This window comes from Nicotiana tomentosiformis, chromosome 3 (genome assembly GCF_000390325.3).
Source record: "Nicotiana tomentosiformis chromosome 3, ASM39032v3, whole genome shotgun sequence".
Lineage (NCBI taxonomy): Eukaryota > Viridiplantae > Streptophyta > Magnoliopsida > Solanales > Solanaceae > Nicotiana > Nicotiana tomentosiformis.
The window spans coordinates 53357242-53382117 of NC_090814.1; the positions used below are offsets into that span (position 1 = coordinate 53357242).

Consider the following 24876-nt stretch of genomic DNA (forward strand, 5'->3'; position numbering starts at 1 on the left):
AGCACGGTCTAGCGCGCTACAGACCTGGCTTCGTAAGGGTTATCGCACGGTCTAGCGTGCTAGAGACCTGGCTTCGCAAGGGTTATAGCACAGTCACATTCTTTCAGCCTTTGGGAATTTGAACATAACTTCTTTTAGGAGTGTCCAAATGACGAACGGTTTGAAGCGTTAGAAACTAGACTCAAAGAGCTTTATTTTGATAGGTAGATTAGCTCCTAAGTCATTTTAGTTTGGTATCAGCATGCTTTTGAAGTAGAATCTTGTGCGAATTGAGACATCCTTTCCACTTAATGTATCCAACTTGTTCCATGCGAATTCTTGCCATTCACAAAACTCCTTAGTATGTTTCAACACACGTTAAACATATATTTTTTATTTCAAAATAATGTGGTTCTATCCCATGGGTCTCCTTTAATACTCGAACACGTTGTTCCCAAATACCGTTGGGGCACTTTAAAATCTTAAATCATTAGAAAAGTTTTAACAGGGCCTTACAAGCAGTCCACCGTACCGAGAGGTTGTTTCGAGTGCGGGGACCTTAGTCATGTACGGAGGTTCAGCCCCAGGCTTTTGGGCAAGGCAGTGCAGCAGGGTCAGCAGTCTATGGTTCCAGCATCAGTTTCCCCACCAGTTGTCCGGCCGCCCAGAGGCGGAGGGCAGGTGGGTAAGGGTCGTCCTAGAGGTGGAGGCTAGTCGGGTGGGGGCCAGTCAGGTGGCGCTCCAGCTAGGTTCTATCCTTTTCCGATCAGACCAGATGCAATGGCCTCATATGCTGTGATCACCGGTATTTTTCTGTCTGCGGTAGGGATGCTTCAGTACTATTTGACCCAGGATCTACATATTCATATGATATCTTTGCATTATATTATTGGTTGAATTCATTAATTCTTCTTGATAATTGAAAGAGGCTAGTTGAATTGTTGATTAGACCTAGTTAGGAGGATAATCGAGAGAGGTTCTCCTAAAGACCAATCCACTACGAAATCATGCATATCTTCACCGAGCTTAAATTGGTTCATATTGTGAGGTTGAGACTTAATCGAGAGAGGAGTTTCTACTAAACGTTTGAACTAATAATTGAGTGAGTTCGAGAGACTCACTTGAACATTAGAAGTGAATTAACTAGAGTTAAATTTCAGACATTTATCTTGCACCTATCCAATCAATCCCTATTTTCTCCCATTGATATCTTCCTTGCTTACTTTTGTTTCGATTGTCATTCGTCAATTAGCTTTAGATTCTTAGTTAATTTTAGTTTTAAATCACATAATTCTAAACTGTTGATTATCTTGGATAGCAATCTAGCTACAAACTACGATAATACTGTTTAACTCCAATCCCTGTGGATACGATATTATATTATACTATATTCGACTAGCGAGCATATTTAAGTGTATTTTAAGCTCGCCAAATTTTGGCGTTGTTGCCGGTGATTGGCAATCAATAGTGTTTGAAATAGTTTGTAGTGCTAATTCAGGAATTTTTATTTTATTTTTTATGTTTTACGTTGCTGCTTTTAACTGTGCACAGGCTACAGGTTAGATTGGTGCATGACTCGATCTTCTGGGAAAGATTTGCTACCATACGAATCAGAAATCGAGAAACAACAGCGACAGTTGAGGAAGGAAAGAAATCTCCCCGAAAATATAGAGAAGGTTAGGCAATCCTCAACCAAAGAAATTATGGATGGAGATGATGATAATGTTGATTTAGCTGCAAGAGAGGCAACCCAACAACGAAAAAAAGTTGCACGAGATGCGGAGGAAGATGCTAATAATATTTTGATTCTTAATAATATACTAACATTTTTATTTTGTGTTCTAACGCTATTTATTTGAAATAAATTTATGTACCCTAAGATTTTTTTTTTAACTTGAATAAGAATTTTTACTCATATGATGAATTTAAAAAATCATTGAATTGGATTCTCTTGCTAAATAATTAATTAAAAGATTTAATTATTTGATTTTAATATAAAAAATAATTTATTCTATGTTGATTCAGATCTTAATATTAGTCATCTCTTGTGAGTATTTAATCTTAATTATAATTCTATCCACCATAAATTTTATTTTCAAAGAATAAAAGATTGATATGATATTTTGCTTTTACATCGTTATGTTTGTAGAATCATTAGTGGTATTGACTCTTGCCAACCATTTTTTTTCTCTTTCTCACACATTTATATTCTTAAATATTTTTTTAGTTTTTGTTTAATAATTGGATATTTTTTAATATTACACGAAAAATTGATAATTGTTTTTTATTTGAGTAGAAAATAGTTCAAATATAATATTAAAATATATTATTATGGGGGTATTTGTTTCTCAATTTTAACTCTTTTTGCAGTCCATTTAATATTACTTTTATTTTTTATTTTTATTGGACATTATGGAGTGGTAATGTATTGCCAATACAGAGGATTCTTATGAAATTATTTTTATTAAATCTTCCTACATATTTTTAATAAGAATTTAATAGATAAAATTTTATTAATTTTAAATTTTTAAATATTAAAAATTAGCATATAAGGTATTGTAGTCCAAAAAATATGTTATTGCAGTTATGTCCTTTCCCTATGAGTTCTTCCGCTTAATATTTTAGGGCTATTTTGGTATATTAATAATGTATTTATGCTTTTATAATAATATAGGCTCTCCTTTTTTCTAAATAGATTTGGACAATATAATATATTCTCAAATTAAATTAGTAATAGGACATTATAATACGTTTCAAATTAAATTAGTAATAGAAATTTTTAAGAAGTATATATATCCTAAAAGTAATAGGAATACATGACTAAAGATATTTACTTGTTCAATTTTATATGAATTAGACATCTCGAAAGTAATTATACTAATAGGATTCCTAAAGGTAATCATGTAGGATTCCTAATGTGTAGTATTATGTCCTAAAACTAATAGGATTATAAGGCTAATATTTAAAATTCCGGTCATGTCCTTTTATATGAGTTATTATGCTTAATATTATAAGGTTATTTTTGTGAACCGACATTGTATTCATGCTTTTATAATAAAATATAGATAGATATAGATATAGATATAGAGTAGACGTGCAAATATGAAAAGTCAAAATGTTAAGTTAAAACCAATAGTAAAAAACGAAGAATAGGGCCACTAATGAAATAGGCTTGCTTAGGCGGCAAAGCAGCGTTACAACCCCTTTAATTTTCCCACAATTAGCATGTCGCCAGGTCTTTACTGCTTGTTTGGATTGTTGTCTCGTTTCATAATGTATTGTATTGTATTGTTTAATAAATATAATTTTTGGATAAATCATATCGTTTGTCGTCGTTTCATGATGTCACGCACTAACAATATGAAGAATAAACTTGTAACATTACTAGGAAAAAATAGGATATGGAGTAGAATTAATATATAAAAAAATAAGATAAATAATAAAATATGATTATTTAATAATAAAGAAGAGCAAGATGAGAAGAAAAAAGCAAAGAAACGATGCTACCACGCAAAATTCGTCGTTTCATAAAGTAACACTTTAAAAAAGTTAAAGTGTCTGATTAAGGTTTAAAAAAAAGAAGACGCATTCTCTCTCCAAATCACTTTAAAACTCCAAATCCCTTTAGAACTCTAAAGCTAAAGGGTTATATAAGCAAAATCCCAATGAACATGAAGTGGACCAAGTAGAGAAAATTCTTTTATCCTCAGCAACATTATAGCATGGGATTATATTTCTTCCTTTTTGGATGGAGTGTGTACATGTTTGTTAGTGTGTGTGTGTGTCTCTATATGAAGAAAAGAGGCAATCCCTCCAAAATCCAAGGCAGCAACATTGGCACGGGATTGATTGCTCATGAAGATGAAGGTTCATTAGTGTTCCAATCCAATGTGCTTTAACATTATGTTTCTTTCTTTTGGTCTATCTATCTATATATATATATATATATATATATATATATATAGTATGTGTGTACGCCTGCAAGTGTATGTGTGTCAGTGTGTGTAAAGTCCATGGAAGCTGACTCTTTGCGACATGAATACAACTGTACTACTCTGGTGAACTGTTTAAAGCTTTGCTCCAAACGGATAGTACATCACAATTTTCCATGGAAGGTATCAAAATATAAAAAATTAAATACACTCAAAAGAAGGGATTCAAATATACATAAAACAAAAAAATTATCTAGTATGGCTCAATTTTTCAGCATTGAATATGGCTCCGCCACTAGTACCCCAGGGGTAGATCGGAGCTAGGTAGGAATAAGGGGGGTTCAATTGAATAAAAAATTATAGTACTATGCAAATAATGATCTTTATTTTTGTTGTTATATATAAACAGTTAAAATTTTATTTTTGGTCACAGTTCAAGTCCTAGGTGTGACATTGTAGTTTCTTTTGGAATTTCCTTGTACAAATTATAGTAATTGTTGTTAGATGGAACTCTTTTGACAAGAGTAAGTTGCTCTAGTGGTGAGCACCTTCCACTTCCAACCAAGAGGTTGTGAGTTCAAGTCACCCCAAGAGCAAGGTGAGGAGTTTTTGGAGGGAGGGAGCCGAGGGTCTATCGGAAACAGCCTCAGGTAAGGTCTGTTATTCCCGCCAATATTGCTGTATTTGTAAATAATAATTCTGCAAAATATAAGTTAACGTAATGAAACAATAATAAATTCGAGCCCACTGAATTCACAGTGTTTCCTTAAGGAATTTAATCCCCTCCTAGTACCCAAGGTAATGGATTATTTCCTCCCAGGATAGAACGAATAACACACTGGTGTAGCGGTACTTCAAACCCCAGTGTTTCAGCGAACACAAAGTTCGGTAGCAAATCACACTTACAGTTGCTTTGTTTGAAGTTAAAAACAATGCAGAACGAAGGAGTATATACTCAGAAGAACGTATGGAAGTTCTGAGAGGAAGGAGTGCAATGTATAGCCAATTGTATGTTGAGTTCTTGGTAATTTCAGTTGAGTTCCGAGTGTTTCACTTCAACATTTGCTGCTCCTATTTATAGCAACCAAGAGGGAGTGCAAGCCAAACGTCCACCCTTCATGGTGGAGCAAGCATTACATTCATGGTGGAGCAAGCACTTCATGGTGGTGGAGCAAGCACATTCATGGTGGGAAGAGCATTAGGCGGCTACCAAATGGTCAATACACGGATTGAAAAATATCCGTTATAAATGTGGATAATCTTACGTTAATATTTACTATTAACAAATAAATTTGGTTCAAAAAATTAATTAATCAATCGAAGCCGAAGCCGAGCGAGCGACGACGACGACGGCGCGAGGCTTGCTTTCTTCTTAACTCTTTAAGAGCTACAAGAAGAGCAATTATATATATACCCACCAAAAATCTTTTCCTCTTCCAATATGGGACAATGTCTCATTGTCAAGAGGGGGAAACTTAAAATTTTACTCAAAATTTTATTTTCCCTCCATTTCTCATTCACCCTCATTTTAAGAATATTTCATCTTAAAAATAAAAAACTCAACAAGGTCTGCGTACAAACTACTTTTCTCATACCCTATTAGTGGGATTAGTTGTTGTTGTGAGATGGAACTCTTAACATTTCTGGTTAAGTGGTTATACCTTTTATTTTTTGTTTTGTGTGCAATATAAATGGGCAGAAGTGACAGTTGAAGTAAGAGATGTTTCACCGGAGGCGGCCTCAACAAAGTCTTTGGCCTAAAGCCAAACCTTTGTGAGTTGCCTTAATTTATTTATTTTTAAAAGTTTTATTATTATTATCTATTTTACCTCTTTACAATTAACATTATTCTATAAACAATATAGTTATTTAAAAAAGAAGCAAGTCTTTTGATCTGATCAAGTATTATCTTTCTTTAATATTTTTAATTTAAAAAATAAGTCTAAACTATCAATATCTTTCGTGGTTAAGGCAATGTCTTTCCAAATTCTCGTCACCTAGTTATATCAAATTCTTTTACCTCTAAATAGAAAACTAAAAATATTTTCATACGTTTCTAATTGTTCAAAATTTTGAAGTTTGATTTTCTTAGTTTATTAAAAAATTGTACCCTTTTTACTTCTAAATTTTTAAATTTTTAAAAATTTAATTTTCATAAATCTACTACTAGCGTAAAATGGGCCTCTAAAATTTTGGGGCCTTAAACACTTGCTTTACTTACCTTATTCAGCCGGCACTGTGTTTCACCAACACACTACTTGTTGAAGATTGAGTCATTCTCCCTACTTTCAGAGAGTGGCATTGACAAGTATGAATCAAATGAATTTGAGGCTGGTGGTTATAAATGGTGCTTAATTGATCCCCATTAATTAATGCATTATTATTGTGTTTACAAGCTTTCAAATTCCAAATTTTGGAGTACCAAGCTAATTAAGCATGTTTCCCTCTTCAAGTTGAATGAATTCATGGGATTGATGCAGGAAAATGATCATTTATCCTGATGGGAAGAGAAGCGAAAAAAGAAGTGAACATATTTCAGTTTACTTGGCCATTTCTGGGACTTAGTTCCCTACCTGCTGGTTGGGAGGTCGATGCTATATTTACCTTCTTTTTGTTCAATCAACTCTGTGACAATTATCTTGCTGTCCAAGGTACAATATTAATTAGTGTGTTATACATGTTAGTATGTCCTAATTCGATATATATTTTTCTCTCTTGAGTTTCTCCTTGGAAACTTAACTTTCTGGTTAAATGGTTTGTTATCTTGAAATAACATTGATGATAGGCTGAGTTGAAAATTCCAGTTGATCATCTTTTTCAACTGTTATGCTACAATGCCTTGATTTAGGAAAAATGCGGCGGTTTCGATCTATCAAATCCGAGTGGGGAATTCCCAAATTTCTCCCTCACAAAACATTCAAAGAGGCCTCTAACGGATACCTCGTTGACGACAAGTGTGTCTTTGGAGCTGAGATATTCGTTATAAAAAGGCAAGGAATTGGTGAATGTTTGTCCATGGTAAAATCTAATGACGCTTTTAACCGTGTATGGAAGATCCATAATTTCTTCAATGTAGAGGTAGATTGGTTTTCTGAAGAATTTACTGTGGGAGATCACAAATGGTACTACTACTTTCTTCATTATTTATTTGTTTGTTGTGCATACTGTAGTTATTCTTTGCTGAATCCTTATGCTTCTTGTAGGAAGCTAAATTTGTTCCAAAAGGGAGTGGGAAATATAAGACACTTTATATCTCAATATACTTGGTTTCTGTTGATTCCAAGGATTTTGATCACCATAAAAAAGTGAAAGCAAATTGCAGCATCTGCATCAAGGATCAAATAGATGGTGGATGTAACAAGCGATTATCTTGTAAGATAATTTTCATTCTAATGGTGCTAGTATTTAATTACTTTGTTACCCACTTCACTTACTTTACGTTTAAATTTAGTCTTGAGCTTGTTTTTTTGCATGGAATTTCTTTATATGAAATCATTTGTTTCTATTTGTGTTAGTAGCAAATTTTCCTATGGAATTCTTGCTAAATGAATGTCACTATAATTCAACAACTAGTTTTCTTCTTCCAAATATTTTCGTAGTAACTTTAAAGTAGATGTCGGCGAGTTAATTAATGTTTCAGTATTGAAGTGAAATAAATGCATTCACTTTGAGATTTTCCTCACTTTATAGATGCCAACAAATACAGCCCTTCTTGATTCTCTATGTATGTTAGTTTGGAGCTATCGATCGGTTTATATGAGTTTTTATTATATATCCTGTTGTACTTTTTTTTCTTTTGTTTGTTTGTTACACAACACTATTATATGGTGGCAATTAAACCGAATAACATACCCTTGGCATTGGAGTCAAATAGATAGGTGCACTTTGAGCTCGGGCGGAGCTACCGTAGTGGGTGCGGGTTCGAGCGAATCCAGTGACTTTTTTCGGAATTCTGTATTTGTATTGAAATATTTACTAAATTTATATAAATATATACTGTCGAACCCAGTAACAAAAGGGGTCTTGGTTCAATAGTAAAGATTGTGGGTTCGTTGGAAAAGATGAGGTTCGATTCTTTTTGAAAATAATATTTTATTTTAAAATTTAGAACCCACAAACATCAAATTCTAGCTCCGCATCTTCAGTAAGCCTCTCCTCACAACGGAAGTACGTGGATAGCTAGTATATCAATTAGTACTGGTTATATATTCTTGTTTGCGTACTAACTTTAGTTTTTATGTCTAATGGCTATTTGTTTTTTTTTTGCCCCTTTTTGTTTTGACAGATTGTAATTGGTTTACAAAGACGGCCGCGCAGAGTTGGGGTTATCCAAATTTATGCCTCTAACTCAGTTGCATGATCAGAATAAAGGTTATATTATCAATGATTGTATTGTGGTGGAGGTTGAGTTGGAAGTTTTGTTTAAGCATAGTGTAAAGAGCTTATCTTAAACCAAGTTCTATTAGTCTCCTACGGTACCTTGTCGTCCATAGGAAAAAATAATTAAGGGCTTATAATTGACCTTATGATCTTCTAAGTTGTGGGACCCATAAATAAAATAAAGAAAAGGATAAAAAAAAAAGTGGCAGAAAGCAAGTGGACGGCTCAAGCCAACTTGGGCGGCTGACAAATTGTTGAATGAGCCAATATAATTTATTGGTTTGTTGGCAAATTTATTTATAAATAGAGATGCTCCCCTTTCTGTTTAATACATCAAAACAAAGAGAACTAAGCAGAAAGCAAAGCAGTAAGAATAATTCACAGATTGTTGTCTGTGAGATAAATAGTGAGAGACAGTAATATTATAGTGAGTTATTTTAAATAAAGAGTGATATTTCTTTCAAAATTGTAGTAGTCTCTTGACACTATTAAGTTGTAATATTATAGTGGTAATATTGCTCCGCTCGAATATTGTATTTACCTCGTTAAAAGAGTTGGTGTCGTTGTTACTCTTTTGTGTTATTATTATTTTCCGTGAATATTATTTCTGGACGAGATTATTATTTTTTCCCAACACAAGTCCTGTGTATGTGATATTTTTGCTGGTGAAGTAGTCATTTTAAAATCCTCTAGGTTTTCTTTTATTAGATGTAGTATGCTTCTTTATTCTTGCAAATTTTGTATCAATCTATGACGTGGTATATATGTTTGCATTTCTAGCTCTGCCATGCTAGGAGTTGGTGGACATCTATCTATCTTTGATCTCCTTCATATTGGACTTCCACAAACATCTTTTTTAACTTCGACTTCAAGTCCTTTTGTTTTTTTACCTTCAATTCAATATTATTCAAATGCCTACGTAGTGTTCATTCAATGTCCAAAAGTTTATTTGGTTTCTTGTATATATGATTTTTTTCCTCACTGTAGCTCACCTTTCAGTGAGATAAACAGTAATTTGAGAGGGAGGAACAGGTTGTTGAGGAGGTATACATGAGGATCATTTGGCAGTATTTTTTTTCTAATTAACCTGTATTATTCGGTAATTATCCCTTTTTTCCATCTGTCAAGTCGACAAAACCGTAGGCTAAGTCTCAATTGAAAGTGGTGAGCAATTTTGTTTGTCCCTATCACTTTGTTAGCCAAACCCATAAGCGGCCCTTTAAGTTGACTTCAGTAGTTTATTTTTCATTTTAGCACTTTATATTAGCTTTATTCCATTTGAACACTTTAACAGCACTCTATATGTATTACTTAAACTATGGGTGTTTACCGAACAGACTAGGCCGGGCAGGTCATGGAAAAAAATAATCCGTCCGGTTAATGTGGCAGGCTGGGTAGTGGGTTGGAATTCCGGACTGGTAGTGGGTTGGAAAGTTTCGAGTTTAGGTGGGGCCGTCTGGGTTCTGGCCTATCCGGGTTCGAACAGGACCGGTTATTTTTTTTTTTAAGTGTATTATGATTTTTTGTTCAATGTAATTGATACTTGAGTGTTTACAAACTTCTAAATTCTAAAATAAGTATTTTAAGAGATAAAACTAAACTTTTAAACTTTAAGTTTAAAGTGTTAAATTTGAAATTTGAAATTTAAAAATTGAAAATTGAAATTAAGTGGTAATATTTAATTATTTAATAAGATCAATATGTAAAGATAAAACTTCAAAGGCTTTCATTTAATTGCATAATAATACTTCAAATTAACTTGCAAGTTCTATTTTGAATTTTTTATTTTTGAACTTGCAAATTAAAAGTTTACAACAATTATAAAATATAAGAAAGAGTACATCACATGCTTCGCATCATTTTTGTAAGTTCTTCCATGTCAACATGAGTTCTTTATTTCCGGCATTGCTTGAATCGTAACCATAAATCATTATATCTCCAATTTCTTGGTCCTCCGTTTCATCTACCTCTTCACGTCCTTGATTTTGCCATTCTGATCTTATCCAATCTCTGAAGCACACTAGAACTTCCAAAGCGTTGCTACCCACTGAGTGACGGGTATCTCCTAGTTGTTGTCTTGCTTGGCTAAATGTGCTCTCTGATGCAACTCTTGAAATCAGCAGATTTAAGACGTCTCGAGCCATGGCCGAAAGAACAGGAAATTAATTTGAGTTGGTCTTCCACCAAGCTAGCGGTAGAAATTTCTTTGTGCGGGGCACTGTTTTCTTTTGCAAGTAGAATTGAAGTTCATCAATATTCCTGCTACTCGGTTGTTAATGCTCCCCTAGTGTAGAGAAAATTAAATAATCTTCAACAATATCATCATCCTCCATAGCACCGGATGCGGTTGTAGAAACTGAACTTGAAGGAATATTTGCATTTGCATCTACAACAGAAGAAGCATCAACAATATTAGCATAATAATTATATAAAGCTTGTAAATGTTTGTTTAGATCAGAAATCCAAGTGTCAATATCAGGGGTTTCAGTTGGTCCAATATTCATATAGTCATATAAAGCAGCGATGAATTGGTGACAAGTAGTCATCTTGATAGAATGATTTAAAATAGTACTAATTAGGTAAATAGGGGGAATACGATAGAAATATTTCTTAAATTTATCTAGCATAGATTCAACAACAGAACTATATCCTTCTTTCTTCTTAAAATTATGGAGTAAAAGAGAAATTTTAGGTATATGTACTAAATCATTTGCAATAGTAGGATAATAAGCTCCAGAAAACTCAAGTGTAGCTACATAAAAAAAATTTACAACATCTTCAATGACATTCCAAGTACTAGATATTAACAAACGGTTAGGATCGGTACAATGAGAATTAGCAACTTCAGTTATATTATATTTATAATATCTTAGGAATAAATAAGTATAATTCCACCTAATAACTATTTCTTCAGGTATGAGTCTTGGTCTTAGTCCATATTGTTCACATTTATCCTTAAATGCATTTAATCTAGCACTTCTATTATTTTCTTGAGTTACACCAACAACTCTTCTAACTAGAGTAATCTCATTTCTAAATAATTCAAGGCCACACTTAACAATTAAATTATAAATATGGCATACACACCTAACCTGAAATATTTCAGATAGTGGCGGGTGTAGATGCATTTTTAATAGTGAAATAGCATCATTGTTGTTAGAAGCATTATCAAATGACATACAACGAAATTTTTTCTTCAAGATTGTAAAATATAGCAATTTTATGAATAGTATTACTTATAAATGCACCAGTATCACTTTGATCTTCATCATATTTAAAAGTAATAATACGTTCTTGCATACAAAAATTACCATCTATCCAATAGCATGTAACAGTCCAATAATCGTTTCTATTAACTACACGAATAATATCAGAAGTAAAAGAAACTCTACAAGGAAGACTAGCGAATAAATAATAGATATATGTCTGATATTGTATAAAAAGTCTAAAGATATCAGCTTTACAAGTACTTCTAGGAATACCTTTAAATAAAGGGTTATAAATTCTTTAAATATAAGTAACAAAATATGGTAAAGCAACAAAGCTAAAAGGTAAACAATCTAAAATAATCATTTTAGCTAAATTTTCCCGATCTTTCAATTTATTGTATTTATCCAATAAACCTCCAGTACCTGGGTTAAGTTTTTGTTGGCTAGATTGTTCATCAGCACCCCATGTAATAGGGTGATTATCTACCATGTGCCTACGAAGTTGACCCGTTCCCCCTTGCTTACCCCCGGTCTCATGTTTATTAACTTCCTGACAAATAGTAAATCTTACATAATTTTTATCTTCTTGTAGTCTTTCAAAAAAATCCCAACACTTACTTCTTAATCTTCGATTCTTCTTAATAGGGAGAGGAGGCCTACCTATATTACCACGACCGTCACCCCTAGTAGTTTGACTAGTAGTACCAGGTGTAGGTGATGGTGTTTCAAGATTGTTATGTGACTCAATATTATCTTAATTATCATCTACACCATAATCTTCTTGTAGTTGCTCATAGTCTACATTTATATTTTCAGGTGAACTTTCAGAAATATGTGTAAAGTTACTAGAAGAACCACCTCTTGTTTTTTACTCTTCTAGTACCACTACCACCCCTACTAGTACAGCTTTTTTGGTTGCTCTAAATATATCCATTATGTAAATTAAATTAATAATTTTAAATAATAAAATAAAAATAAATACCAAAGAAGAGAAAGAGATGAAACGAGTGTAGTGAGAGTCCGGATGCCGCACTAAATTTGATATTTGAAAATTGAAAAGTTGCTCACTCCACTTATCAATTTATAATATCACACTTCAATTGATATTTGATGATACCACACTTTACTTGATAATTATAAATTATAATTTTTTAATGGCTGCCATAAATAATTGATAAAACTTGAAATAAAAATTAATTGAGAACGTGAGAGAAATAAACAATTCAATAATCAAGAGAGAATTGAGAGAGAGTTAGAGTAGAAGAAGAGAACAACTTGTGAGAAAAATGAAGAAGAGGGCTATTTATAATTCTTAAAAGGCTAAAAATTTAATTTATTAATTATTAGGGGTGGGGGACTATTTTATTAAGGGGTATGCCAAAATGGCATTTGTTTTTCAAAAACAGCCGTTGGCCAACGATCTCAAATTTTGACCGTTGGAAACGGTCAGTTTTTAAAATAATAATAATAATAATAAAATCCTACCGGCTACCGGGCTGGACCGAGCTGGAACCCAATAAAAACTCGGTAAGGGGTTACGGGGCTAGCCGCGTTCACCCGACCCCGTCCGGACCGACCTCCCTACCCTAACCAACTCGTCACATCCCTTACCGGACTGGGCTGGCCCAGGCTTTACCGGATCGTTAGTGGGCTGTCCCGGCCAGTTTAACACCATTAACTAAAACACAAAATTAATAGGCTGCCAAATACAAAAGTTGCTATCATTTTACTGTGATGATAACGGCGAAGTCAAAATGATGCTTCAAGATTGGTATCATTTTACTGTTGAGAAATTTGTAATGGTTTTTTGGAAGTTAAAAATCGACATAACAATTTGCGGAGCATTGTGGTGATATTTTGACGGCTTGATCACTTTGATAGGGCAACAAGCGGATTACGTAATTTCCTATATCAATGAATTGATTCCAGAATCGGACAATCGGTGCTTCATATTTTTAACATATATTTGAACCGACACCTCGGCATTTTGTTCTAAATTAAGAGTTTAAAATTAGAGTATGAATGTTGGACAAAAATGTAGCAATCATATTGATGGTTTGCATTTGGCAGTAAACCAAGGAAATGTGAACAATGACCGTGGGAGCTCTTTAACCGAGACTAAAATCTAAGGATGCTATATATGAGTCAGACAATGAACTTTTGGATTTGGCAACGTAGTTATTTTATATGCACTTATTAGCATCGTATTTCAAGTAGTCTGAAGCCAATGGGTTATAAATTGCATTGGACGAACAAGTCGTCACCCGTTGCAAATGATTTCATAGCTTTCCAACCACTATCAGGACAAAACAGTCAAAGTGATTATTCAAGAAGAAAGTAGCAAAATTCTGGTTCTTTTCTTTACTCCACTCAATTTTTGATTACTTATCCTTTACGATTTCTGAAATTTAATGTCTATAAATATTAGGATAGATGGTCATGATCTACTAATATATATTTTGTATTACATGCATGCTATGATTATAAATAACTAAGGATATATATTATGATAGTTATTTGTATTATCAAATGAAAATGATCATATACAATTCGTAAATTGCATGAAAATATGCTGAAGTCTATTTTCAAGGTTGTAATATATGAATTACAACTTACATTAATACTTGATAATTATTTTGAGAAATAATATATGTGAAATACTTTATTTTGATGGATCATATCTATACTTAAAAGTCATATTAATAATTAGAGAAAATGCACATATCATATCATATATACTACTTAGAAATTTGGACCCTTCAAATGTCTTATTGTAATGATACGGCTAGTCGTTTTGAGTGTTGTAGCGTCGTTCCCCCATTTACTGCTTATTCTGTGCTCAATCGTTGTTATGTGACTTACCGGGGTAGTCGGTTTGGTTTCAGGGTTGTTTCGCAATGAATTGGGATACTTAGTCCCAAGGTTGGAAGCCTAAGTTAAAAGAGTTGACCGGATATTGACTTATGTGTAAATGGCTCCGGAATGGAGTTTTGACGGTTCTGATAGCTCCGTATGGTAATTTGGACTTAGGAGTGTGTCCGGATAGTGGTTTGAAGGTTCGTAGTTGATTTTGGCTTGAATTGGCGAAAGTTGAAAAAATGGAAGTTTGGAGAATTGAGAAGTTTGACCGAGAGTTGACTTTGTAATTATCGGGCTCGGATTTTATTTCCGGAAGTTGGAATAGGTCTGTTGTATCATTTATGACTTGTGTGCAAAATTTGAGGTCAATCGGAGTTGATTTGATAGGTTTCGGCATCGAATGTAGAAGTTAGAAAGAAGTTCATAAGTTAATTAGGCTTGAATTGGGGTGCGATTCGTGTTTTTTATGTTGTTTGATATGATTTGAGGTCTCGACTAAGTTCATATAATTTTTTAAGACTTGTTGGTATGTTTGGCTGTAACGACCCGACCGGTCGTTCTGAGCGTATTAGCCCCGATCCCTTATTTACTGTATTCTCCGTATCTGTTTCTGCTTATGTGACTTGCCGAGAAGTCTTGTTTTGGTTTCAGAGTGTTTTGGGACACTTAGTCCCTAAACCGGAAGTTTAAGTCTTAGGATTTTGACCATAGTCGGAATGGTGTGAAGACGACTCCTTTGTCGGTTCCGTTAGCTCCGTTGGATGATTTTGAATTTAGGAGCGTGTCCGGACTGTGAAGTGGAGGTTTGTAGCTGATTTAGGCTTGAAATGGAAAAAGTTAAATTTTTGAAAGTTTGGATGGGGGTTGACTTTTTGATATCGGGGTCGAATTTCGATTCCGGAAGTTGGAGTAGATCCGTAATGTTGAATATAACTTGTGTGCCAAATTTGAGGTCAATCGGGCGTGGTTTGGTATGATTCGGCATCATTTGTAGAATTCATAAGTTTAGAAGTTCTTTAGGCTTGAATCCGGGTGTAATCAGTGTTTTGGTGTTGTTTTGAGTGATTCGAAGGTTCGACTAAGTTTGTATTGGGTTATATAACTTGTTTGCATGTTTGGTTGAGGTCCCGGGGGCCTCAGCTAGATTTCGGGTGGTTAACCGACTTGGTTTTTGAGTTGATGAAGCAGCTAAAGAGCTGCTGCTACTGGTGTAACCGCACCTGCGGAGTGGGCACTGCAAGTGCGAGCACGCAGAAGCGTGGCATGAATCGCAGATGCGGGCAAGGCCATGAAGGACAGGGGTCGCAGGTGCGAAGAATTTCCCGCACCTGCGGTAGCACAGATGCGGACAACTGGGCGCAGGTGCGGGGGCAGCTGGGAGAGAGTGACTCCACAGAAGCAAGGCCAGGGCCGCAGATGCGCGTTCGCAGGTGCGGAACCTGGAGCGCAGGTGCGGGCCCTGGAGGTACAAGTGACTTCCGCAGAAGCAGCATTTTCACCTCAGATGCGGCGTCGCAGGTGCGACAATAGGTCCGCAGATGCGAAAGGTCTGGGTAAAAGGTTTAAAAGCAAGGGTTCGCGATTTTAGTCTTATTTCAACATTTTGGACTCGGACTTAGGCGATTTTGGAGAAGATTTTCGAGATGATTATTGAGGTGAGCTTCTTGTACTCGTTTTGGACCATAAAACTTATTTTTCCACTGATTCCCCACCTAATTAGTGAGATTTTGAAGTGAAATTTGGGGGATTTAGGGCTTGAGAATTGGAGAGTGAATTTTGGGGATTTGGATGACCAAATGGTGTCGGATTTTGATGAATTTGGTATGGTTAGACTCGTGAGTGAATGAGCTTTCAGGTTTTGTGACTTTTGTCGGATTTCGAGGCGTAGGCCTTGGGGCCGGGTCGAGCCTGTTTCGGATTTTGGCTTATAATTTTGTATTTTTCTTGTAGAATTGATTCCTTTAGCCTATATTAATTATACGCTACTGCTTGTGGCTAGATTCGGGGCGTTTGGAGACTGATTCGAGAGGCAAGGGCATTTTGGAGTAGGATTTGCTCGGTTTGAGGTAAGTAACACTTTCAAACTTGGTTCTGAGGGTTTGAAACCCCGAACTATGTGCTATACGATCGGTATTGAGGTGACACACATGCCAAGTGACGGGTGTGCGAGCTTGCACCGTGAGAATTGTGGCCTGGTTGATTCCATGGCACTGTATAGTGACTCTATTTTATTGATATCATGTTTAGGCTTTATGCTGGTACTGTTGGGACCCCTAGTGGTCGTTTCTTGCTATCATCTCACTGATTTCATTGATATTATGTACTCAGTCATGTTCATCCATATCATATCATATCTCCGTCTTAGTTGTTATTTATTGATACATCATATCATTATTTCGGGCTAGTTTTCATGATATTGTGAGCCCGTGAGTGAGACTGGAGAGATTAATGACTGAGTGAGGCTGAGATCCTGATTATGAGTGACAGTTATGGGATCGGGTTGCACGCCGTAGCGGTTATACTGATTTTATGATAGCGCTTGGGCTGTAGGAGCCCCTCCGGAGTCTGTAACACACCCCCCAGTGAGCGCGGTTGATATTATTGAGGGATGGATCTTCCCTGGACATGGATCTTGTCCGAAGTACTTGATACCCGGAGATGGATCTTCTCCACGTGGCTGGATTAGCCTTCCTTGGTACTGGGTGACTTATAGTCAATGATGTATATATTCCGGGATGGATCTTCCCTGGGCCATATACAGTACCGAGTGATTGAGCATTCGAGAGTGTGAGCACATGAGGCTGACATCATGGTGAATCACATACAGCATGTGCATTGGCATGTAGAGATAGCAGAGTTATACAGCATGTTATGTGATTGGTGTTGAGGTGACGCACATGCTAGGTGACGGGCGTGTGGGCGTGAACCGTAGTAATTGTGATCCGATTGATTTTGTGGTACTGTATAGTCATCAAACCTTGTTGCTATTCATGTGATCTCTATGTGTTAGAGTAATTGAGCTGCAAATTCATGTTAGAAATCATGTAAGGCTAAATGTTTATCCTGTTGAGACCCACTAGAGTCATTTCTGTTGTTAAATTATTTGCTTAGATGATAATTTTATACTCAGTCATATCCATCGTTTGTATATCATATCTTAGTCTCTATTACTATTTATTGTTGTGTTAAATATCATTGTTTGGGCTGATTTGCATGAGATTTGTGAGCCCGGGAGACTAGAGAGATTGATGACTGAGTTGGGGCGTGAGAGCCGTGTTGTGAGTGAGATTGGTGGATCGGACTGTACGCCGCAGCAGGCCTTATGACTTCATATATGGATCGGGCCGCATGCCGCAGCATGCCTTTTAGGCTTTATTATTATGGGATCTGGCTGCATGACGCAGCAGGCCATATTGGCTTATTATTAGCTCTTGGGCAGGATCCGCCCCTCCGGAGTCTGACATACCAGGAGTGAGCGCAGGCACCGTACAGTGCTGAGTGAATGAGTGTGATGAGCGATAATTGAGACAGTCAGATTAAGTACTCTGAGAGTATGAGTACGTGAGGTTTTCATTGTGTTGCATCGCATATGATATGCACATTGGCATGTAGAGATAAAAATGTAAAATTCCTCATATCAGCCATACTTGGCATCTTTTATTTGTATTGAGCTTAAATGTTAAACCTGGAAACATGCCTACATTCATGTACTGTGTACCAACATATTATGAGTTTCACTGAGATATTATTGTCATAATTCCTGTCATTTCTGTACAGTTAAACTCTGTATTTGGACTGTATTGGTTGAGCTCGTCACTACTTTCAGCCCAAAGGTTAGTCTTGTTACTTATTGAGTACATTGGTCGCTTGTACCCATACTACACTTTATACTTCGTGTGCAGATCCAGGTACTTCCGGGCACGGAGGTTGCTAGTGTTGGAGCTTCTTCAGTTCGGAGACTATTGAGGTAGCTGCCTTGGCGTCCGCAGACCTGGACTCTCATTTTTCTTTTAGTTTTGATATAAGATTTTATCTTGTTTCCATTTTATTTATTATTCCTGATCCGGAAGTAACCTTTTCCTTTCCTTGGGAAGTACCTCCCAACAAGATTGATCCGTTTGGATCTTGGTCTATGATTGCCTTTTTATTGATTTTGACGAGTTTTATTCATACTGTTCTACTTTTCTAGACAGTGTTTCAGCAATCAGACCTTGTTATTGTATAGATGCTCATGTACTTAGTGACACCCTAATTTTGGAAATTCTGTATTGAGTTGCGGTGTTTTTCTTCCAGTTATTATGAGATTTTATTTACTTAAGCCTATTTCAGTATGTTTAAATTAAATATGCCTGTATTTGTGAGTTGTCGGCTTGCCTAGTATCGTGATAGGCGTCATCACGACACATGTGATTTTGGATCGTGATACTTATGCAATTGTACAAGAATGACATGTAAAGGATTTAACAGCAATGCCATATATGCAGAAACTATAATGGGTCAATCCGCTACCAAACATGTTTTTATCACAATAATTTAACTTTCTCCCCTTGAAGATGAAGGACATCATTTTAAATTCGTCCAAAAAATTATATATTTATGTTCGGCAATGACAATAAATAAAACACATAGCCAAATAATCCTCAATGTTAAATTGTATCTACCGCTACATATGTTCTCACATCGTCAATTTTACGGTGTATTTTCAAGAGATATCAATATTCACAATAAGAATTAAGATGGTCATGACAAAACACAATTGAAATGGGTAAAAGTAACATATACCAATAGAGGCGGAACTAAGATTTGAAGCTCTTAAAATTAAAATGAGTAAAAAATTACTTATATAGTATTAAACTTTAATTGTTTATTTTTGTAGGATCAAACATATCCATTATTTTGACCTTAACAAATACGTCATCACACAATAATTCATATTGATTATTTACATAAACTTATATTTATTCTTTCATGTATAAATATTTACTAAAAACTTATTAATAATTATTTTACAAATTATATACTACAGAACTCGGTATACACGTGCAACACACGTATCGAAACAAAGCTTTGGGAGAGACTCATAATTATTTTTCCTTGTGTGTGATGGTTTGAGACTTTGAGTGATACGCTGAAAGAATCTAATACTATAACCAATCAATTTCACTTTAATAATTCTAATACTATATGCTCACAAGTCTTTCAGTTGATCTTAATACGTGGAAAGAATACAAAGTTTCCCGGCAAAACAGAAAAAGGAAACTGTAATTCCTAAAAAGCTTCATTTATTTTCTGCTCAAGTGAGGATGCCAAATCTACAATCTCAAAAGCACGATAAATTCTAACAACAGTAGCTCTTCGGATTCCCTTGGCAATTCTCTCCTCAGACATAATTTCCCGACTGCAATCAAATCTGTTCTACTTACAAAGATCATTTGCATACAAATTACATTTTCCTTTAGCTTTGTATCCACAGAATCTAAGCCCGTTTTGCAAAACAGACAGACAGGTCAAAATCTGTTGATAACCTGGCTCTGGGGATTCACATTTCTCCGGGGAGCATTGTATCCCCTGGTAGATCACAGACAGCAATACCCTAAAGAGAGAAAATATAGATTCAGTCTCACCGTCCTTGAGGAGATCGAGGAGAATAACAAACAAAGTAAAACAAAACCTCACCTCCCCTGTAAGATGCGCGACACATCTCTTCTCAGCAAGCAACTCGTCTTCTGACTGCAAAACCATAGACAAACACCAGATTAATTAACTTCTTCATGAATGTTTATGTGAACAGAAATTAGCATCTTGAGTTGGAGCTTTTTGGCTTTATATGTTAAACATGCTCCTGCCAATCTGATCTACTAATTTGCCATCAAGTGACATATTCTTTTTTGCGAAAGAAAAAAAAAAGATGTTCCACAATCAAAGAGAAAGGGAGATAACCTTCTTTATTCGGCTTCGCAGGTAGTCATCAATAATTACATCCTTGACAAGTTCATAGTCACCATCACCCTGCAAGCAGAAGAATATTACTATATTAGATTTGCAACGAAAGAGGTTAAGCAGGTAAATTGGGAACTTAAGGAAATAACCAACTTTTGATCTGCATGGCATGCTGAAAACTATACCCTCTGCTATCCCATAAGGATTTCCATCGGTGTACACCTGCATTATCAGATCCGAATCACACAAGAGCTCATAAATGACAATTATATACCATCTAACCCGACAATAAAGAACCATAAAACTAGTTATATCACACATGACAGAAGATATGGTTGCATTAAACATATTTATAAGTTTATCTTAATAAAAGCTTGGCTTCCATTTCAGCTAATTATTCCCATTAAATCAGGATTTCTAGTGTGTGGGGATGAAGTGCCTCAGCACTCACTATTCCCACTGCTTAAGGCACATCTGCTGGTACGTCCAATAGTTGATATTTCTATTTGGAAATAAAAAATGACCAAAGTGAAACTCAACCACCTTCTAGTGATGTTCCAGTACTTTCTGAAGCCGAGGGTGGGGGCGGGGGAAGGGGAAGACATTAATGTTCAGTATGCGCCTTTCCCCATAATAGCTCTTTGAAGTCACTAATAGACAACTCGATTCTCTTATAATGAAGAATTCATGAACTTACGCCAGTGGAGAACCAATCGCCTTCGGGCGTAGGAGTCACGAGAGACCTTATTGCATCAACAACTGATACAGCAGTCGATGCAGCTGAAGATCTTCCCCATTTCTGAATAAGTACACCACCTCTCTGGAGATCAACGCTAAGCATTAGAGACTCTTTTGACAAAAACAGAAGAAAGGCAAAGCCAAATCGACACACCTTTTGAACCTTCTCGGTGAACTCTTCCTCCAACCATTTAGTGTCTCTAATGACCTCTTTGACCGGAAAACCATTAATTTTTGCATTTAAATAGTCTGGAACCTGATAGCAAGAAACTGACTGTTACAGCAGGAATAGTAAAGCAATTGAAAATACCATTGGATGAGAGAATCTTATCAGAAACCTGAGTGGTTGAGTGGTTTCCCCAGATGGTCACATTAGATACTTTGTCATAGAAGACTCCAGCTTTCAGAGCAAGCTGCAAACCATGAGAGTCGTAAGTTAAACGTTTTGTATTCACCATGGCAAAGAAACTATATGATGTTTAATGAGGTGGCTTACCTGGCATTTTGCTCTATTTTCATCTAATCTTGTCAATGCATGAAAATTCTTTGCAGGTATGTCTGGAGCATTTTTCAAGCAAATCAATGCACTAGAGAGGAATAGAGAGATATTAGCAGCGAACAGAGTGGTATAGAAAGAAGACTTGTTATCAAGTGAAATAGTATATTACTTGGTATTACAAGGGTTTCCCACCACTATCACTTTGACATTACGAGATGCAACAGCATTGAGAGCTTTTCCCTGTAATGATTATATGAAAAGCTTGATTCAATGACTTATACTATCTGTCTTCCTTTCAAAACAGAAACTCCCAGAACAACTAGAAGAATATACCTGCTCAGCAAAGATTTGGCCATTTATATCCAATAAGTCAGCTCGTTCCATTCCGGGGCCTCGGGGCTTTGCTCCAATGAGAAGTGCCCATTCAGCATCCTGGAACACCTCATAAGGATCTATGCCTATGCTGACCTCCCTAAGCAAAGGATACAAGGAGTCTTCTAGCTCCATAGCAACTCCTGCATCGTGACATCTAAGTGTTAATTAAACCAGAAATTCATCAACAAAAGTAGGAATTCCATCGTTGTCCTGCAGTTAGTGATAACGAATATCATAGAATGAGCAAACAGCTGAAAGTTGGGAAATGCTGTAAATAAGAATGTAAACATTTCTAATTCAACGGCAAACAACAAGCACGTTATATTCTATAATGTTGGACAAGTTTGTTAGTGCTTAAATCATAAGGACAGATAAGATTAGTTTATCCAGTTAAGCCACAAACATACCCTAAAAACAAGAAAGAAAGAAAGAGGAGAAAAGAAGAAAAAACATATTTTAGTCCGTGAAAGATCCTCCACAAATTTAGATGCTTATAGGATAGGGAAAATACCTACCTTCAAGGGCTTGGATTGACCGCTCGGACCCCAATAATTTTAATGCGATTGGCTGATCAGGCCCAAAAACTTCACCTGCTGCAAGCTGGACAAATTGAAACCAATTATGTACTTTCCCAGGTTTTATTGACTGATTAAAAATCTTTTGAAATTTTCATACTGGTTGATAAGAACAAACATGATGATGCTAGATAGATACGTCCAAGCAGTTAATTCATACTTTAAGTGCATTATTAGATGAACTAGCAGTGCATCCAATCTACTTGAGCCATTTAAAAAAAAAACAGTACTTATTAGATAAGATTCCGTCCACCAAAAATTCTTGCCAAGAAACTTATTCAAATGAAAGATTGTCTACATGGTGCGAACCGGGTTTAGATAGTGGATGAGATTCTGCAACTAAAGAATGCAAGGAACCTATCTCTAGCATTTACTAAAATTAATAGGGAAAGTGCTTCTTACTTTAAAAAGAAGATGATTAGCAATCATCCCGGCAGCACCTGAAACACTGACATTTATCAACTTCTTCCAACAACTTGTCTCTTCTTCCTGTTGACAAATAGTATGCTTAAAATTCAATACTAACTCTAGGACAAAGATAGATGTTGTTTGACTATTCAACTATAACATTGCATTGTAAACTGAAGATAACTTTCAGAAAGAGTTGGCTTGAGTTTGAGTATGCATGATCACCAATTACTAATCCAGCATACAAAAGGTGTACATTGTGTCTTTCCTTCTGCTTTCATTAAGAAAGTCTAGCAAAAGATAATAAGCCAGCAAAACCTTATGTTGTTTTTTGGAGTACAACGAATGGACTTCAAATCCTTGTGCTATATCTGTACTAGAAAAGTCGAGGTGCATGTAAGCTGGCATGGACACTAATATTATTTAAAAAAACTATCTTTTGGTCAAATTGGGGGCAAGAAAAAAGCCCTCATTTATAAAAGCTTTTACCAATTCTAAATTCTTGAACAAGTACAAACCAAATCATCTCAATGAGCAAGAGTAGCAAACTAACAATGACCACTTAGTGCTTACAGCTATGTCTAGAAAACAAAATGATGCTTCAAATCCCTAAATGGAAAACAGAATGCAGCAGCCCAACAGACTGAAATACTTTGGAATTTTACAGCTGAGCTAAAGCAAGGCTAAAACACGGAAATACTTGGTAACCCATATATAGTTTTCTGTTGTTTAATGACAAAATCAAGAAATTAGAGCTTACAGCTTTGAGATCATAAGTGAGACAGAAAACACCAAAGCATTCAGGTTTCTTCTTTAGGTCATTAGTCACCACTGGTGCTTGAACTTCACTGGGACATTAAATCAGCAAAGAAACATGTTTAAAAAACAATTACAAAACTATCAAACATGTGCTGAAAGTGAACAAATTTAACATACTTAGAAGTAACAGAGCAGCATATATTAGCATAGTGGGTTCTTTGGAGAGGCCTAAGACTGAACCGACGCTTATAAGAAATCTGATGAGTTGATACATAGGAAAGTTGGGAAGAGTAAAGACTAGTCTTTTTTATTATAGATGAAGAAGAGGGAGTAAATTCTGCCACTGCCATGGCAACTGAGAGAAGACTAGTAAATATTGAGTATAATTTTGATGGAGAGAGGAAACACAGTACAAAGGAAAAAGCTTCTGATTTTGGAGGGAGAAAATAGGGAAGGGGGGAAGAGAATGACAGCAGTTTGGATCAAGTGTTGATTTTGAGCCATGGCATACGACACTTGTCACGTTATCTCATCTCCTAAATATCTATCTACATCTTCTTAGCCGTGTATTTTTCTCAATGTTTTTCTGGTGAAAAGTACGAACGTTATTTATACTATTAGGACACTTAAGTCTTTATTTATTAATTAAGTAGTTATCTGTATCAGTATATCTATATAACAATTATTCACTAATAACTGCTATATTTTTCTTAGAATTAATCTTTTAAGTTATATTTTACTAACAACTTTTTACCTATAATAACAACAACAATTATATTTATAACAGAACGCTCATTGTAAAATTACTCGTCTATAACAGCCATATAGAATCTTTAAGATTGCTAATAATAATTCTAAAAGTGTGCACACAATCTTTTCCATTAAACAAAGTTTCTATCTTGCATAATGCATAAGATATAAAATTTGAAGATTTGTATATGATATCTTTTTCATTGGACAATTCAAAAAATATTTAGATAGAAAATTTAAATGTTAAGGTCTTAATTAGCTTGTCTTCAAGGAAAAACTATTGGATACTTTTTTGCTGAAAATTTGGACACGAACTTTCGCCATCTACCAAACAAATTATAATTACAAAGTTCTTTCATCAATCTTCAAAGATTTTATTCTCTATATACCTTTAAAATGTCTACCTTAGAATTTAAATCTTTATAGGTTTAGTTATAAATTTATTAATAATGTATTAGCTTTATTCAATATTT

General features: G+C 35.3%; 1 protein-coding gene and 1 pseudogene across 1 annotated transcript; one reads left to right on the forward strand and one right to left on the reverse strand.

Annotated features, from left to right (window-relative positions):
* Positions 1-759: 759 nt before the first annotated feature.
* On the forward strand, positions 760-8860 carry LOC104105473 (ubiquitin C-terminal hydrolase 12-like; annotated as a pseudogene).
* Positions 8861-19517: 10657 nt separating this feature from the next.
* Positions 19518-24129, reverse strand: LOC104105470 (malate dehydrogenase [NADP], chloroplastic). Its single transcript, XM_009613785.4, has 14 exons — positions 23831-24129; positions 23655-23742; positions 22889-22975; positions 22427-22511; positions 21870-22051; positions 21706-21776; positions 21534-21624; positions 21376-21450; positions 21192-21293; positions 20997-21119; positions 20453-20521; positions 20300-20368; positions 20036-20089; positions 19518-19952 (listed from the first exon to the last, which is right to left on the reverse strand). The coding sequence occupies exons 1-14, from the start codon at positions 24001-24003 to the stop codon at positions 19899-19901; spliced, it is 1323 nt and encodes a 440-aa protein (XP_009612080.1). The 5' UTR covers positions 24004-24129; the 3' UTR covers positions 19518-19898.
* Between the last annotated feature and the right edge of the window lie 747 nt (positions 24130-24876).